At 43.1% G+C, this 19616-nt stretch overlaps 1 protein-coding gene across 1 annotated transcript in view; it reads left to right on the plus strand.

The window, feature by feature from the left end:
* Positions 1-10890, plus strand: part of POLR3G (RNA polymerase III subunit G) — a 236657-nt gene extending 225767 nt beyond the window's left edge. The window contains exon 7 of the mRNA XM_086962996.1: positions 9306-10890. Within this exon, the coding sequence (XP_086819122.1) occupies positions 9306-9392 (87 nt within the window). The 3' untranslated portion in view covers positions 9393-10890. The remainder of the gene's footprint in view (positions 1-9305) is intronic.
* Positions 10891-19616: the final 8726 nt, after the last annotated feature.

Below are 19616 nucleotides of genomic sequence, written 5' to 3' on the forward strand. Positions count from 1 at the left end.
ACTTCCTGGATAGATGAGGCCAATTGGACCCCAGGTACATTAGATTTCGTTCCCATCGGATGGAGAGTCTGTGCAAGAACATCCTTCAAGTTCTGTGACATCGACAGGCTCAATGCTTGTGGTTTAGCTAAATAAATTTGAAATCCTCACTTCCCCAAACCTCCCGACCTCCCTTATAAACTCCGGCAGCGACTCCCGCGTGCCATCGAGTGAAACACTGACATCTTCTGCGTATAGGGTGATTATATGCTCCTCTCTGCCAAATCATATGGCAGTAATTTTGGGATCGTCCCTGACACGCACAAATGGATTCATATAGAGCGCGATTAACAGCGGGGAGAGGGGACACCTCTGTCGCGTTCCACACTCTATTGAGAAGTTCCCGGATCTCCCACCGTTCACTCTGACAGTCACCCATGGCCCCCAATACCCGCTGAGCACCCAGGTCCGATAACTTTCTCCCAGTCCGAATCATTTCAGTACCGCTTCCAGATAGGGCCAGTAGACTATGTCAAAGGCTTTCTCCAAGTCTATAGAGAAAAGCATTGTGTCTCACTGGAACCGGGATGACTTGTCTAGAAGGTGGAGAATTCGCTCGGTGTTGTCTGAGCTCTGCCTGCCCGGAACAAATCCAGCCTGATCAAGACCCATCAGTCCGGGACTGCAAGTTGCCAGACGCGGCGGCCAGGCCATGACGGAACCTCTTCGTCATCAGCACAGCGCCACCGCGGCTGATGACGGAGCGATTCAGTCATCAGCATGGATAGGGTTAAATCCTGATATATTACCTTCTATATACATATATACCTTCCATGTACCTATGTAATTACTTTACTCCTACAGTAAAATTAAAAAAATAGAACCTCTCCAATGCACCACCCCATATCTCACCCGATATTTCTCTCAAATACCCTCCATCTCCACTCTCTCATACCAAAACTCCTTTTACTATTCTGTATTCCAAAATAACCCTTTTTAGACTCTTCCTTCCTCAGTCCCTCCTTGCATCACCTCAAACCTCATTTTACTATTCAGATTTCCCAAACAACCCTTTCTAAACCCTTTCCTCATGTATCCCTCCTTAGACTCATCCTAGACCTAATTTTTCTCCTTAATCCACTTCTAGAGACTCTTCCCGCCTCCATCTCTACTTGACTCATCCCAAACCTCCTTCTACTACGAACTCCAAATAAACCCTTTCTATGCCCCTCCCTCTTCTATCCCTCCATTCACCTGTTCAATTCAACTAACCGAACCATATATCCACAATTCAAATAATTCATTTTTCCCTATACTAATTCCCCACTAATCCTTTTTTAATTCTGGTAGTGTACTACTTGCTGAAAAGTGCTTTGATGCCTAGTCAGGGATAGTAAGCACTATATCAATACACTTAAAAAAAAATCTGGGCTCTAACAGGTATTTGGCCTTCAAGTGCACTCCAGCCACTAAGGTCCAAGCTTCCAAGAGCAAGATGAATCCTAATTTATTTCAGCTGTATGTGTTCGATGTAGGCAACTTGATGGTGGCCTTGGACTGGCGGGATGTGTGTTTCATATACCCATCTTGCAGTCCCACAGATTTGATCTGTGGGTCCCGTTAGGCCAAGAGAATTTTCAGCTTGCTGTGCTCCCCTTCTGCTCAGTAGTGCTCCTCGGGTATTCACAAAAGTGATGCCGGTGGTTGCCGCTGTTCTTTTGGGGTATGGCAGTACCAGGGTTCTCCTACCTTGATGACTGGCTGTTGAAGGATGGCTTGCTTCGATCAGTCTGTGACCACCTCCAGATGACGACAAACCTCCTTACAGCGTTTGGGTTCTTGATTAAATGGCCAAAGTGAAACCTGACTCCTCACAGACTGCCTTTTATAGGAGCGGTCTTTTCGCATGGTTCAGTCCAAGTCATCCCTCCATCACAAGGAGTCCATGACATTTGGGCTTTGATCCCAATGTTTCAATCTCAGTCCTGGATCTCGGTGAGAGGAGGTCTGAAGTTTCTTGTCCTATTAGCCTACTGCATTCGGTTTGTCAACTCTACCAGGTGGTATTAGACTCTTCCCTCCTCAGTCCCTCCACTGAGACGGCTCTGCTGTCTCAATGGGCAGGGAAACCTGTTGAATGCCATCCAAGAGGAGACTGCATGAGATCAGCAATAGTGGCTGCTCCACCGCATTTGGCCGGTACATTTTCTTCTTCCTCAACCAAATCTGACTGGGACAGATGCACTACTGCTATAGGGTCCAGCCCTCTCTCAACCCCGTCAAGGACCTATCTCCTTTTGTGCGCAGAGTAGGGAAGGTCAGCAAGGGGAGGGAAATATGAAGATCAGAGAACTCTAGTCTCCCTCAGAAACCTGGCGCCATATCAATCTGTTGCACTTGTGGGCCATTCGCCTGCCACAGAAGTCTTTCCTGCTGACCATCAAAGAGAGGCTGGTGCAAGTTCTCATGGACAACACTACTGCCATATGGCACTGCAACAAATATAGTGGAGTCCTGTGCCAAGAAGCTCTGCATCTCTGGAATTGGCTGGGGCATTAGGACATCTCCTTGATCGTGCCCGGATTGTATTTGAACACAGAATTTTTTGCCACTGTCGAACATGCAGTGTCAAAATGTTTGCGGATTGGAGTTCCGCAAAAGCTCTCAATAGGAGATGCATTTCAGCTGGAGTACAGCATGGAACTCCTGTATATCTTTCTGCCTCTCCTGCCTTCCGTTGTGAAGTTGATCAGGGGCATCGGGCCCAAGTCATCCAAATGGCTTCAGATTTGACCCATTTAGTGTAGTACTCTGAACTTCTGTCATCTGACCAGGCTACCATTTCCAGAGTATCTTCTGTTGCATCATCAGAGCACTGTTCGGTACTCTAACCTTCTCAATCTATACCACCATGATTGGAGAATGAAACCGTGACAGTTGACTGCACTTTATCTACCACCTGAAGTTGTGGAAGGCATCCTTGCTGATGGGTCTATCTACATAACCATATATGCCAGGTACAAATTTGTTGCCTGGTGTCATGTTAGAAAGACAGATCCATTGCAAGCTGAACTGTTGGATATTTTATTGTTTAGATTGTCTTAGACCCTGGAAGGTCTTGCAGTGGACACTATTAATGCTTATTTGTTGGCCTTTTTGCATTTGCAAGATCAACTGTCTTTTTTTTTTCTTCTTAATACCTGTTGACGTGGTTTATTAAAGGTTTGACAGATGTTCTTTCCCAAAGTATTTGTGGTGGCACAGTGGAAAGATCTTTGTTTTGACGTTCCTCATGTGTACAGCTGCTTGTTGCGTCTTCTGACATTAAATAGTTTCTTCCCCCTGGCGATCACTTCAGCTCATCACGTGAGTGAGCTCCAGTCTAGGTACAACTGCCTTAAACCACCTTCATTCCTGAACAAATTGGTGCTGAGGCTTCAGGGGGCCTTCATAACTAAAGTTATTACTCCTTGAACTTTGGGCAATCCATCACTCTCCCAGCATGCTTGACCCTGCCTCATTCCTCAAAAAATGAGAAGAGGCTCCATCATTTAGACCCAAACAGAACATTAAGCTTTTGCATCAGTCATACCAAGGACGATCAGCTTTTTGTGGGGCTCTCCGGAGCAAAGAAAGGAAAGGCTGTGCAGAAAAAAGCTCTTTCAAGGCTGAATGTCCTCTGCATTAGGATGTGCTTTGCACTGGCCAAAAAGCAGCCTCTGGAAAGTCTGAGAGCCCATTCCACCGGGGGCTAAGGCTGCTGCCACTTTGTTGGCTTGTGGAGTGCTGTCCATGGGATGTTATGTGTTAAGCTATCGTATGTGATGTTATGCTATGTGTTGCTATGTTATGTAGTGTTGTGTTATTTTATGCTGTGTTATATTACACGGATACGTTATGTTTGCAGCTGACCGCCTTTCATGTGGCTTTCCCCAACATTATTTGCCTTCTCCCCTCCTGTTAGCTGAAATTTGTTTTTGTTGGCCTTAGGACTCTGTGCACTTGACCATTGCTAACCAATGCTAGGGTGCTTGTACTCACTCCTTTAAACATGTTAAGAAGGGCTTTCAGCCAAATGTCATTTTAATTCACTTGTAAGTCCCTAGTAAAGTGGTACTACATTACTGCATGTAAGCAAGGACTGTAAAGTAAAGGTTTCTTGTGGGCCTGCATCCTTTATTACACCACCCACTTAAGTAGCCTGTTAAAACACGTCTCAGCTCTACCATTTCAGCCTGTCTTCAGTTCAAATCTACCAATTTGACCTTGCAAAATACCCCTTTTACTAGGCCTCAACCTCCCTTTTTAATACTTTTGTCACCCCTAGGGCAGGCCCTAACAAGTCCATAGGGCAGGGTGTATTTTATTTCCGAAGTAGAACATGCATTTTTAAGTAGCATTTTTAGGTTTTACGTGTCCTAGTGGTGAAAAACTCATTTGTTTTTTTCACTACATGAGGCCTGCCTCCTCGTAGGATAACGTTGGGTTACCTTATTCCATTTAGTCAGTGCTAACTTTTTGGTGGGAACAGATAGAAACCTCAAGTTTGGTGTCTAAGGAATTGTAATTTAAAACGCACCTTTATAATAGTCTGATTTTAAGTCACAATTCTGAAAATTACTCTGTTAGAAAGTTGGCATTTTCTTGTCCTAACCATTTGGTGCTTGCAGCCTGTATACTGGGTCACATGACTAGCTGTAATTGGCAGGTGGCATTTGTGCATCCTTCCTAGACTATGAGATTAGGTGTTGACAAGATGGGCCATCTTGCCAAGATGGGAGGGGCGTTGCTGTTCTCTGCCCCACTTGCATTTAAACGCAGGTAAGTTGTGTTTTTTTTAAATGACATAAGCACTTGTTTATGTGTGTATATGTGTGGGTATTTATATATATATATGTGTGTGTGTGTGTGTGTGTGTGTGTGTGTGTGTGTGTGTGGGTGTGTATGTGTGTGTATATATGTTCACAAAGGTTAAAGTGGCATTATACTTCGGTATGGTAATAAAGTTTTAGCTTGCATCAAAAAACTCCAGCAATTCACTTAAAAAACCAAAGGTTAAAGTGATGTTATTGACAGGTGTTGAATTAAGATAAAACCTAAATTACACTGACATCACCGGAATTCACCAGGTATAGGTCACTGAGTTAACTATAACTTGTGAACCTGTTGTGCACTGCTTATGAATTCACATATTGTATAATTCATGACATGTTAAATGACCTCTGTTAGACCTGGCATCCTTGGTATGTTTTTTCCCTAACTTTTTGCCTTTACACCTCCTGTTTTTACTGAACGTAGGACCCTGTGCCCTTAGGACTCTGTGCCCTTTACCACTGCTAAGCAGTGCTAAAAGGTTTGTACTCTTTCCTTAAAACATGTTCGATTGGCTTATACCCAATTGTCATATTTAATTTACCTGTAGGTCCCTGATAAAGTGGTACTACCTGTCTCAGAGCTTGCACATTAAGTGCTACTGGTGGGCCTGCAGATTTATTTTGACACCCACTTAAGTAGCAGCTTGTTTGCAGTTTCAAACTGCCATTTTGACCTTGAAAAGTAAATGTTTTGCCTGGCCCACACCTTCCTTTTTAATGCATAGCAGTCACACCTAGGGTAGATCTTGGACATCCTATAGGGCAGAGGGCAATGCATTTAAAAAGCAGGACATGCACTTTTAAGATTTACATGTCCTGGTTGGGAAAAACTCTTAAATTGTGGGGAAAAACGCTTAAATTCATTTTCACTACTGCAAGGCCTACCTCTCTATAGGATAACATTGGAGCTACCGTATTATATTTTAGAAGTGTAATTTCCAAATGGTAATAGGTAACAGGTCCATATTTGGTGTCTCTGGAATCGCAATTTAAAAACTAACTTTTGGTGAAGACTGGTTTTAAATTGCAATTTTGAAAACACTACTTTTAGAAAGTTGGCATTTTCTTGCCTTAGCCATTTGGTGCATACAGCTTGTCTCTGGGTCACATGACTGATTATATCAGACAGTTGATCTTTGTGTGTTCTTCCTAGACAGCCACACAAAGTAGGGGGCTTAGATGTGACTGGATGACCCATCAATGTCAGGATCGGTGGGAGGAGCTGAGCCCAGCCCCACTTACACTTGAATAGGCTGTGTCCTGTAGCCATGCACGGGCTGCATTGCCTCTAGTTAGTCTGGATCCAAGGCCAGGAAGACATGGCATTTGTGAACTTAAAAGGCAAGCCTCTAGAAGTGTATCCCTACACAGGCACAACAACTATTTATAAATACTGGACCTTGGACACCATCACTTCAGTACACTTCTGGACCTGTGGCTATGCTGCCATGAAGAAAGACTGCTGTGCTGCTGAACGGACTGCCACTGTGCTTGACTGATATTCTGAAGGAACTGCTACCTTGCTGTGCCTATCTGCTGCCTGCTGCCCCCTTGCCTGGGGGAAGGAGAACTGGGCCTCCCACTTCATCTTCAATCCAGGAGCCCAGAGTTACTCCAAGGGCTAGCCTGCTGGCTGATGTGAGGCTCAGAGACATAAAAGGCTGCCATACATCCTGCATCACCCCCTGGACCCAGTTGCAGCTCGTTCCTGACCCAGAATTGGTGCCTAAAGTCCTAGACCTTTGGTGTGACTCACACGTGCTGAAATCAAGGTTTTTGGCTCTTTGTGACCTGCAAACAACAAATTAGCGTAAAGCTTTGCCAGCCTGGCTCTTCGCATTTAAACATCGACCGCTCATTAGGATTGAAGTTCCAGCAATTCCCTCTCACAATGCTGGCTGGCTCATCGCGCTTCGCGGACACCCTGCACAACGCTCTCCCTGCTTCTCGTGGCCATCTTCAATGCCAACAGGACTCTTGGCTCAAACTTGAAGAGGTAAATTTTAGCGGGCCTTAACTGGTGTCTGTATCCGACCTGCGTCCCATTGGGCTGGCCTGAACTTTTCACTTTGCCCTGGTCCAGCGCAACAAGATAGTCGCGGTTGCCACTTTGTGCTTTTTGGGAGCTATTTTACACTGTATTCTTTAAAATTCATAACTCCTGTTCTACAGATTGGATCTTTGTTGTTTTGGTCAAGTTCTATTTATTAAATTCACCTCTGACGCAACTGTCAGTGTGTTTTTTTATTCTTTTATTATTATTACCGCTGGAAGGAAGGCTGGGTGGCAACACGCAGGGCATGGGAAGGCAACACAGAGGGTGTAGGGGGAAGGAGCTACAACATAGTTAGCAGTGTCCTTGTCATAGCGCTTTTATTTTTTAGGGCAGGTGGGATGTAAACAACACTGATGAAGGAAGAAGGGTGCACAGGGGCAAGCAACAGTACAGGGAGGGAGAGAGGTCGGGTGGGGGCAGGCAACAACAGCAACAAGGGAGCTAGGGTTTTATCAGGTGCAAGCAACGAGACTAACAAGGTAGGGAAGGCGGATGGGGCAAGCAGCAATAAGGATGAAGGAGGTGGGACAAGCACAAGAGGGAGCCAGCTTAAGAAGAGTGCTTAAACACAAGCAAAAAAGTAGTGCCTAAAAATTGAGCAGTGGGCGGACTCAATTTATGTTCCAATCTCTAGGCAAGACGCAAACACTCGAAGAGGAAGGAAGTGTACGCAGCTGACCAATAAGAAGCAAGCAAATGAGTGCCATTGAGGCCAACCAATAGTAAGCAATTGCTGTCTAGGAGAGACTTAAAAATGAGTGATGTTATTGAGTTAAACAAGCCTTCCCATGCTGTGAGCCAGTGCTGGAAAGTAGGGGTAACACTCTGGAGCTCAATTCTGGCTGCTGTCTCAGCTGGATCTGGCTGATCTAGGGAAATTTGCTGTTGCATTTTCTGACACCAGGACATAATTCAGCAGTGCCTGCACGTTGGCTGCATTCCATTCAGACCGGCAACCTGCAGGCAGCATGGAGGCGATCTTATTTTAACATCAGCTGGACCCAAAGCAAGTCGGATTCATAAAGCCATCTCCCCTGCGTTTATTCAATCATCTTGGCTGAGAACCATCTGGAGCCTAACACCTAGATGCCAATGTAATGGAAGGAAACAAAGGCACCAAGCTTATCACTTCACAAGTACTCAAGAGGAACTATTGAATGCAGGTGTGTACATTTGCTCACATCCCAATAAATGAGATGTGCTTTCATTGTTGAGAATGCAAGATTTATCTCTGTAGGAGTAATTTCACTATTATTCATTTAAATGACACCTACTATTTATATTGAATTCTTTTATAGCGCTACTCGTCCCAGTGTGTGGTGTCATAGTGCTTTACATCACACACAGAGGCACAATAATATTATCTAAGTGTGTAAATCAATGCATATGGAATGTTACATAAGACAGTGGGGGATATAAGGTGTAAAAATCACATCTCATTCAAACCTGTAGTCCGGTTATAAAGTCCTGACTAAAGCTAGGATATAAAACATAATTGTGGTTTTCTGTACTAAAAAGACTACATTACTTCCCAAAGGAACCCTTCTTTGCAATCGTAGAATAAAAACAGATGAGAAAAAAACCATTAAGATTCTAAACTCATGACTTAGTTTGTATGCAACTCCTTGATTCTGGTAAATAGCTCACTGTGCTATATTAGAAGGCTTGCAATTTAGGAACTGGAAGTAACAAAACTATCTCCATGTCAAAAGCAGTAGCCCACTTACCTATCTAAAAACATACAAATCTGTGATCTGCATGTTACACGATGTGCTTTACAACAGGTACATTAACCCTCTATTCTACTTTATCAGCCAAAACTGTGACTGGACAGCGCATAGAACTCTCCCAGATCTGTGTTAACCAATTACATTTATTTTACCGCTATTATAATCCCTTCGATATTGCTGGACACACAAGGAGTTAAGCAGTAGGTGTCTTAACCCACGTAAGATATTTTAAGATGCAGCATCTTTGTGAACAATTAAGTAATCCAGAACGGTTTACTATCACATATTTCCTTGATGTCAATTTCTTTGCAGCAGATTTTTTTTAAATAAATGTACAAGTTGACTACTGTTCAAGGTCCTCCCATCTTGACTCCACCGCCTTACCCCTGCCTCCTCTTGGACCCCAATGTATCGGTTCCTGGAGGCAATTTTTTTCTCCAATTCCAGCACTGCTCTGGGCAGTGTTATTTGAAGGCCATCACAACTTGCATTAAAAGGAGCCAGTCTAAAATCATTGCTCCTTTACTCGTGGGAGGGGATTTTGAACATAGAGTTCTCTGCATGTTTCTCGTGGAGTCCCGAGTTCAGCACAAGATGAGGATCCAGAGAGGATACGATGCATTTGTAAATGTCAATAACTCGTAATCTTGTCTTCTTTGCACGCAGGAAAATGACTACATTGCTTCGTATTTTGAAGACGGGGACGACTTTGGTGGTGGCAGTGATGACAACATGGACGAAGCGACCTATTAACGGTTGAAACCAGCACTTTGAGTCAGGAGCTTTTTCAAACATACATTTTATTTATCAGTCCCTAGGACTCGATGACTTTGAACTGAAAACAGATTGTGAGCTTTGCAGAACTTGAGATTGAGAAAGATGTTACTGCCCGTCATTAGTGACGGGTGGACCAATCCACCTCTGGGCGCAGTTGGCGTTGCTGCGCGCGTGCGAATGATGCAATGAGGTCTTACCGCGCATGATTTCAGGAACGCAGACTAAAGTGAAAACACAGAATACTTCCATCACGCCCAAACGCGTTTTTTGAGATCTCACAAATTACAAAAAAAATCATTAAGTCTTTCGACGAGTATCCTTTCCTGGGTGCCGGACATGTAATTGCAGATTCCACACCTGCCATCTGTCTACCTCTAAATTAACTGTCGGCATGTTCTGTGTGTATATGAGCCACCACAGTTTTCAATATCTTATAATTTATTATATTTATTTTTAGTACATGTATGTGAAGCTTCCACGCATGCAATTGCTTGATTTATTGTATAGATTTTTTCATTTTGTCTAAAAGCTTCTGAAAAGTTGATTTTATGTATATAATAGAACAATTTCCAGTGACTATCAGTGGGCTTTCAAGGATATGTGTTTTACCTCTTATAATGTCGTTATGGGTACAAATGTATCTCAACGGAGCAGTTTCACTGACGTCTGTGAAGACTGGCTCCACTGCAGCAATATCATGCTTGCACTTATATTGACCGCACATAGACCCGCACGAGGCTGGCACCTCACTCATAATAAAAAGCACAGGTGAGCAGTTAGCCTTCTTCTAAGCACTCTGCTTCTCGCCTTGTGTCCATTTAACAAAGTGACTTCACAAAGGTTGTTCATTGCATCATCAGATTTAGTTCTTAATTACTCTAAAAACTGTAAACATGGCGTTGGTAAACTTAATTCACATTCAAATTTGTAGGTTCAAGGCTTTCATGCAAGAATAGTGAAGGGAGATTTTATTCAAAATGGCACCCACTAATCCTGGAACATAAAGAAATCCAACTCACTAGGGATGTGGGGTTAATGGCATGGCATTCTGCTGACCGTTACTGTGTGCCTTGTGCCTTTTGTCTTAGCCAGTACATGCGTCAGGATTGCAGTAGTTGTGAGTGGATTAAACAATTTGATAAAACCGACATGTCGGAATAAATTTATTCTACTGGAACTAAAGAGTTACTAAATCGGCACAAATTAACAGAAAGCGGCATGCCTCTACACTAAGTGTAGTAGGAGCAGCGGGATCTTTGTTTTCTTGAAAACTTATTATGAAAGTGTTAATACTAACTGCCAGGACACAACCTGAAAATCTCTTTGAGCCAGTACTAATTATAGCTCAGGATTACGAGCAAGCTAATTCTTTTCTTAACATATGACCATACTTGTATATCGCAAATGACTGATGTAATACAAAGTATAACTACGTATTTATGCGAATGTAATTAAATGTTCTACATTGGTCATTGGTATTTGCTGCATGTGTTCTTTATATAAGGGGGAAGGGAATGGAGTGCTCAGGGAGAAAATCCCATTGCAGATAATAAGCCGTTTTGTTGTGGTCGAGGCCCGCACAACAAGTATCTGGCCTGGCGACCGCTATGATATGCGGAACTAAGATTAGGCCGAGGTCCATGCCATGGCAAACTTCTTTCCGCAGCCCAGTTTGTGCCCCGGAGTAGTTATTGCCTGCCAGAAGGGGTGGCTAGCTGGAGGTGTGGGAGCAGATATGGACTCTACAGTGGGTAGTTCTTGAGCTTACGGCTAACCCAGTGTTGTATTGGCAGAAGTAGAAAGGAGTCAGGCACCAAGTGGTTGAATCCCACGTCAAGTTTTCAATGTGAAAGAAAATAAATCCACAAAGAAAAATGAAGAGCAGTCGAGATGGTGGTTGGCCTGTCTGGAATCTGCTGAGGAATACCTGTCTCAGCAACCGCAGAATTCAAATGCAAGAAGGCAATGAAAGAGCACAATGACACATAGGTGTCAAAAGAAAACACTAGCATGCAAGTAAAATGTGAAACATCACAATACAACACCTTCTTTTTTTTTTATATGATGCAAAAAAAAAAAAGAAAATAGAACATCAATACAAAACATAATCTTTGAGTTTGGCAGGCAAATAGATTTCCCTCTTTGAATCATCATTTAAAGTAGTCACATTGGAAATACTATTGTTACTCATGGAAGAAGTACCAATTTCACTAAGCACATTGACATCTGCGATACAAAGTTCAGCCATTGAGAATTTGTTTTTTTTTCGTCTGAAGCATAATCACTGATATTATTTGCCATTTCATTAGTAATTAGCATTTGAGAAACAGAGTTATCATCGAATTACTTACCATAACAACTCCACTCCCAACCAACACAACCATTTTTCTCCTCATTATGTGCTCTAATCTTGTTCTCAGTGAACTCTTTAAGGAAAGGTTTATGCCAACTACTGCTCCCTTATTCCACCAACCTTTATTACTCAATAACACAGCAGTGCAGTAAACTACTTGCACATGTTAAGAAAAATTAAACTCTCCTTTGCAAGCTTGCTTTGGTTTCTTTACAAGAACCCAATCACCAGCATTTATTTGCTTGAGCTTTTTACCATGCATTTCATTAGGTTCCTCATTAGTGCAATTGTACTTACTTACAAAATGTTCTCTTACACACCCATCCACACAAATGTTTTTGTGCCCCCTTTTTAATCATGCGTTCACCCAAAAATTCTTTATCTCATTACAGAGTAGGATTATTTTTTTTTTAGATAAATCTATTCATTGACAGTTCAATAATAAACAAATATTTAGCATAATGGTGCAGTAACATTTTGTTACATTTATGAGCATCACAGTACTCGACATTCCCAGCAGAACCTCATCCTAACCTACCAACTCCGCCGACGTTGCGAAGTAAGATTTGCTCTGGCGTCTCTACCTTTTAACAGGAAAAAAGGAGAAAAAAAACAGTAACCGAGTTAGGACTGTTAAAATAGCTGCAAACCTTCTCTCTCTCTCAAATGTTTTCTAACATCAGTCTTCGATGCTAAAGCAGTCTGCCATCTTTAATAAATGTTTGCGCGTTCCACAAATCCATTGGCAACTGGAAAATAATGTTGTGTACTTCATGCTTTAGGCCATGTTTACTCAAAAAGTCGAAAATTTTTCATGAAGTAAAATGAGTACCATTGTGAGTAGCAAGTGTTTGTTGAATGCCCTCAATGTCAAACACTTTCTATAACCAATCAATTGCAATTTTAGTTGTTGGCAGGGCAGTCATAGCATACCCATTTAGAGTAATAGTAGGCGAGTACAATTAAAAATGTCATATCTTGTGCCATATGTTCTAAATGGTCATGAAAAATCTAAGGCTAATTTGACTCATGGTTGATCAGGTATGGTTGATCTGGTAAAGGATTTACTCCTGCTTTGACCTTATTTGTTTTCCAGTGTTTACCTTATGCAAACACTCGGGGCAATGGTTGATGTATTGTTCTACACATCCATCCATGCCCAGCCTTCAAAAATGCTTCCTCAACAATTTCTTTGTGTCGGACATGCCTGGATGCCCTTCATTTGCTAAATGTATCTGCTTCTCTCTTAACACTGCCGGTGGAACCAACAATCCTTGTCTGGTCAACCTATCGTTCTCTAATGACAACTCTGTTGAAACGTGTTTGAAAGGCACCAGCTTCCTAATTGGGGACCACCCATTAATTGCAGACTTTTTAATAGTACCATGTCCTTCTCATAACCTTCTGTTCGTTCTCTCTCATTTATACATCCTATAGTATTCGCTGAACCATCCACTGCAGAGAAAACACACGCATCATCATGAAATTTACTGGACTCGAACTCATCATTCACAGGCATGCATAAAAGACAGTTTGTCCTAAACAAAATCTTCCTGGAATGTACTTATTGTCATAGTTATACTCTTGTAACTTTTAACCCCTTCCACACTCATGACGAGCTGGGCTCGTCATGGTGTAGCCTCCTCATACACTGATGACGAGCCCAGCTCGTCATAAAACAATGAAAATAGCAATTTCCCAGCACAGGAGGGGAATTGCCTTAGCAGCCATGGAGTTAAAGCAATCTCACCAGTCTGGAAGAAGCCAAACCAGCACAATTCCCACTCATGAGATACAACAGCGGTTTGTGATCAGTAAGTAAGTAAGTAACAAAAAAAAATCCTCAAATTAAAGTTAATAATTTTTCTACAGCCCTTGCACACAGCAGTGCCTCTCTTTCGATGGTGCTGTAGTCAATCTCTGGTTGTTAAAAGCTATGATGTGCTCCCTGCCATTGTGAGTTTGAGTTAGGACAGGCCCCATTGAGCTGGCATCCACAATATTCAGCACATTTATCTGAGCAGTGAGAAGCTGGAGTGCGGGTGCCTATTGCATCATATGCTTAATGACTTTAAAAGCTTCATCCTGTTGTTCTGTCCACACAAACCACTCTTTTTGTGTGTAATCATCTTAAAGGTTCTACATACCATGCATAACCTTTGACAAATCTTGCATAATATTCACTCAACTCCAAGAATGATGTCAAAGAATCCTTGTCATCGGGAGGTGGAGCGTCCTCAATGGAATGGGATCCTTCTGGGTTTGATACCTTCAGCAGTGATCGTGTGACCCAAATATTCAAATTATTTTACTAAGAACCAAAATTTCTCCTTAGAAACAATAATACCTTTGTTGCTTAATATGCTAAGCACACGTTGTTTTTTTACACCCTTTTCCAATATTAATGCCATCTTGGAAAGCCTGAACCCTTTTGATGAAACAATATGCCAATGGGGTTCTGAAATGCACTTGGGGCTGAAGCCAATCCAAAAGGGTTTACAAAAGTAGTTAGGTCATGCAAAGTTTTAGTCAATGAAACTTGGTGATATGCTGATTTGAGGTCTATAATATAAAAATGAGTAGAACCTCCTACAGCCATTAACATTTCCTATATATTAGACACGGGATGACAATCTACTATGATGTTCTTATATGAGGGACGCAAATCAGCACAAAAAAGTAACTTGCCAGTTTTTTTGTTGCCAAAACTATTGCAGATACCTATTCCGTAGAATCAGTAGGCTGAATGATGCCATCCTCACACATCTATCAAAACCTTCTTGAATTCGTCTTTGACACTAAAGACCACGGCTATGACTTAGTGTGTTGGTACTGCACAAGATCTCAATTTAATGTGATGTTCTACACCTCACACACACCCTACTTTGTCACATATTTCTGAAAATGTGTTCAGAACGGTTTACATTTATATCTTTTTCACTTGACTGAGCAACAAGCATTTCACCCAACACTATAAGATTGGCACTTCCTGCTTTCAACATAATGCCCAACCTGACGAAACCAAGCCAATGCACAATATCACTCCCTTTAATTGCAACATAAATTTTGGTTACAACAGTCCTGCCTGATAGACTCAAACTGTCTTGACAAAACCTAACCTATCGATCGCCGTGTCTGGTGGCTTGGCGGACTAATGAATCCACAGTAGGGTCCTGTGTTTGACTTAATGGTCAAGAAATATCCCGAAGGGTCCACTCAGCCTTTCATCCTTCTAAGGTCAGTAAAATGAGTACCATTGAGTTGGGTAACAATAAACATCTGCAATTCGGCACCAAGATACCCTTGGGGGAGCATGCGCTATACAAATACACGTTATGTTATGGCATGACCAACGAAAGCTTTAGAGTGAATCTCCTTTTTTTGCTTACTTTTTTGGTCGAGCATTCGAGACCTCTTGTATATACTTTAGTATATACTTATATGTGTATGTACTTTGTGGGCTCCGGAGATCAGCCCTAGGACTTGTCTGCTTTCGTTTAGGGACTTTTTTTGTTCCTGTTCAACTGCCTCTATTTAAGTGTCTTAATAGAAAGCGACCAGCAGAGGTCAGTAAAATACCAGAATTGCTTTCTGCTTAGGGACTTTATTTTTTTTATTTTTCTGGCAACTGCCTCTATTTAACTTTTTTGATAGAAAACGACCGGCAGAGGTCAGTAAAATACCTGAATCACTTTAGTGTCCTCTAGATTCCAGTCTATAGATATTGTCTTCCATGAGCACCCGTAGATAATATTTTTTTCAAATCTTGTATTTTCATTGATATAACTACAGACAGCCCTGATTTTATATAAAAAACAGAGCTGTGGACTATACCAGTTCCTACTGAGGGGTAACATTTCTCTCCATGTGTTCCCATACCTGGCATGTCACGCAGTTTGGTGCTTATTTTCCCTCAATGTTAAAGAACAGTAGATGTTTCAGCACCCAGGCTTATGTGCTGCATAGCTAAAAATTATAAGGTCACAAAGGCGAGACTGAATGCATTGCAAATGCTTGATGTTTAACTTCTTTGTGTAAACAGTAATTAAATAGGTATGGGAGAAACCGAGTCTGCCATAACCTTCAGAGAAATCTCCCCAATTTGCATAGTACCAAGAGGTGCTCTAAAAGGTGCAGACACTTCCACTCGCCATCAATAGTTCGAACCAAATTACTGAAAATATCCTCTTGTAACTCATCACCTGCATTGTCTGATAGATTAATTACATTGATTGCCTCTAATAGATCTACATACACTTTGAAAGTGGCCTATGTTTTACACTTGATGCACCTCTTGCTTATGGCAGGACATTTGGAATTGTAACCAACGTATAATTTTGACCCACATCTAAAACATGCCACCTTCTTCTTCTGTAAGAACACTGTATTCTTTTCTTTGACTGTTCCAGTAAACTTTCCTGTGCAAGAAATTGCACACCCTGCTTCTGTATTGCAGTTTGTGCCAGTTATAACTCTAGTGGACACTTTAGGTTGTTCTATACTCTTGGAGATGTCCAGCACTTCATTAAGTATGGGATCCCTGCATCACTACCCTGCTCGGCGGAGGATTGTATGTTGGTCTTGTTTTCCAGACCCAGAAAGGTAGGATCCAGATTTGCGACTTGACCTTGGTACTTGCACAGAGCCAGATTGTGCTGACATGGATGGCGGGGATGGGCCCAACAACGCCAGCATGGGAAAAAGATGTTGAAATGTGGGCCAAAGCAGAAGAGAGGGCACTGATGAGGGAAGATGCCAGAGGGGTTTGTTGCTGCCTACTGACTAGTATGTGGATGAAGGTGCTGCAAGCCTTGGATAGTAGGAACCAAGATGGCCGTACAGATGAGGAGGGTCTACCCAAGAGTGCCGCTGTCTCTCCCTGATGCGTAGTATCCGCTATATGAGGTGTATCTGGTGGAGAGGTGGGCCCGGACGTGGAATCTCTTCTCTCCCCATAGGAATATACAGATCCTTATCTTAGTAATACACAGGCTTCCCTCCTGAGAAGAGATTAGATCCCACAGAAGTAGATGACTCTTAGGCCCAATGGACAACAGTCTCTTACTTTGTTTATAAAGGTTCAGTATTCATAGTTTTTATATTGCCTGATTAATATGTCTGTAAAGAGTGGTAATACTTGCCACTCCCCGAGGGTCCCACTATGTATTGAGCATATTATTCACTAATACGTGTAGATTGCTTCTTGTTAACTTTTACAATGCAGTCATGTTGTCACCAGTCTTAAAGTATTTATTGATGACTCTCAATCTGAACTCCCATTTACTAGCTGGGGACTTTAATCTGCGTCATTGTTATTCATGCCCAACGTATAATGGCCTAGACCCTGAGCACTCGTTTATCAACCAGGTACATTTTATGGTTTAAATATTTTATTGATTTTCAGAACAAATAGCGAAGGTGAAAACACGGCTCTCAAAGTCAACGTAATACAGACATCAAGTTTCACAGTTAGATGTTATTACATCAGTAAATGCATGGATCAGGTCTGTCAGAACAAATAGTCAAAAGTGCAATAAGGGGTAATGCATCGAAAAAAAAGAAAAGGGTTGAAACCCAACAATCCTACCCTCCGCCCCCTGTCCACCACACCAAATACATCAACAAGAGAAATGGGGAAGTGTGAGGCACATTGAGGTTCATCGTGGTCTATGTGACTTGCGCGGAGAGCTCGCTTGTGGTATTTGCGGGTTAGCCAGGCGCAGTAAAAGTAGGTATGTAGGGCAGGTCAGCTCCCAAAATTCTGTGATAAGCAACGTATGAAAGGGGCACCATAACTCAGGGAACTTGGACTCTCTACCCGCTAGAGTGAGCCAGTTTCTCCACTCCAGCACCATCCAGAGTCTCTGTAGCCATCCGGAGTGCTGTGGAGGTTGAGGTTGAGGAGATCGCCAATGTGCAAGTATGTTCTGAGTGGCTGCCCCCAGGGCGATGGCGATCAAGCGCCCCCTTCGAGACTTGGCTGGGTACATTAATCTTTGGGTAGACCTAAGAGAATGTAGGCTGGGAAGCACGGTAGTTGTGTGTTCAAGTGAGTCGATCTCATCTATGATTTGTGACCAGCATGGTTGGATGCGGTCACAGCTGGACAAGAGATGTTCCAGTGTACCTACCGCCCCACAGCTCCTCCAGCAAAAGGAACTCAAGCGGGGGTTGAAGTGATGGAGCCGTTCTGGCGTGTAGTACCAGTAGGTGACCAGCTTTGTCAGTGTCTCGGTGAGGCCTGTGTGGTACGCTGAAGGCCGTGTCCTGTGATAAATGCTGTCCCATTCCTTGTGAGTAAGCGTGCGGCCCAGTTCCCTCTCCCACCGTGCCCGCCCTGCATTATACCTGTGAATAGTGGTGAGCAATAAGTGCTTGTAGAGGTGTGAAATTAGTTTTTTGTCAGTAGAGCGGGTAACGAGACATTTTTTGTATGCGGTCAATAGTCGCTGGGCACCGGGCCTAATTTGTGGCTGGAGAGCCCAGTGTCTGAGCTGCAAGTAGGACAGTCTCTCCGTCTCTGGAATACCATAATCCGTCCGTATTCGCGGAAATGGGATAATACCTTCAAGGTCAAAAAGATGACTCAGCGCTTTACCGGAAGTGGGGCGCCCTTGTGCAAAGGCCTTGGATGGAACTCTGGGTTGTTAAATAGCGGTGTGAGTGGAGAGGGGAACGTCATAAGCGCATGAGCAGTGGTAGTGCGATCCCAAGCTTCCATCGTGGTGCTAGTGATGTAAGAAGCATATAGGTTAGGCGGCCTATGTGCTTTAGGGAGGAACAGGATAACCTGCAGAGGCACCCCAGCCTCTGCTTGGTCCTGGAACAGCCAGTGCTTCTCGGATTCGAGACAGCTCCATTCTACTAAGTAGCGAAGCTGTGAGGCATAAAAATATATCTGCAAGTCCAGGACCCCCAACACCACCCCGTTCCGGCGGTAGAATTGCTATGGTGTGCTTGAATCTGGGTTTGCGACCCTGCCATATGAAGCGAGCTAAATCTGGTTGGGTTTGCTGGATCTAGCCTGCTGGTGGACGTAGGGGGGAGTGTCGAAGAGATATAGGATCTGGGGGAGTATGGTCATTTTAGTAGCCGCTATCTGGCCAAGACTGTGTGATGTTTCAATTGTTCAAGTTCTTTACGAATATGAGTACGGAGCCTCTCATAGTTGGCAGTGACAGTAGTAGGGATGGAAGTGTCCAGCTGCACTCCCAAGTATGGTATGGTAGAAGTGGACCACTGTATTGGATGTTCTTCCCGGATGTGGGGTAGTGTTTGCGGTGTGAGGGAGATGTCTAGGACGGTCGATTTTTCCATATTAATCTTAAACCCAGACACCTGCGCGAAGCCATGGAGTTCAATAAAGAGAGCCCTCAGCGCTTGGATTGGGTTAGAAAGGGAAAGCAGGATATCATCTGCAAATAGGCTGATGGTATGAGTATCCCCGCCTAATTTGATCCCAGATATGAGGGGGTGTTTCCTAATTCGCTGTGTCAGTGGTTCCATGTAGAGTGCAAAGAGGAGGGGGGAAAGAGGACACCCCTGCCTCGTACCTCTGCCTATGGAGAATCAGGACGACGTCTGGCCGTTCACTCGAATCGTTGCATTAGGGGAGCGATAGCAGTTTAATATGCACGTGGTAATTTGTCCCCAAAGCCGAATTTCATCAGGACTTGCTCTAGAAAGGGCCAGTGCACCCTATCGAAGGCCTTTTCTGCATCTATGGCCAGTAGCATAAATTCCACCGAGGTGTGAGGGGCCTTTTTAATGAGGTGCAGTACCCTTTTAGTGTTATCTCTAGTCTGTCTGTGGTATAAACCCCGCTTGGTCTGGTTCCACTAGTTGGA

This window comes from Lissotriton vulgaris, chromosome 3_1 (genome assembly GCF_964263255.1).
Source record: "Lissotriton vulgaris chromosome 3_1, aLisVul1.2, whole genome shotgun sequence".
Classification (NCBI taxonomy): Eukaryota; Metazoa; Chordata; class Amphibia; order Caudata; family Salamandridae; genus Lissotriton; species Lissotriton vulgaris.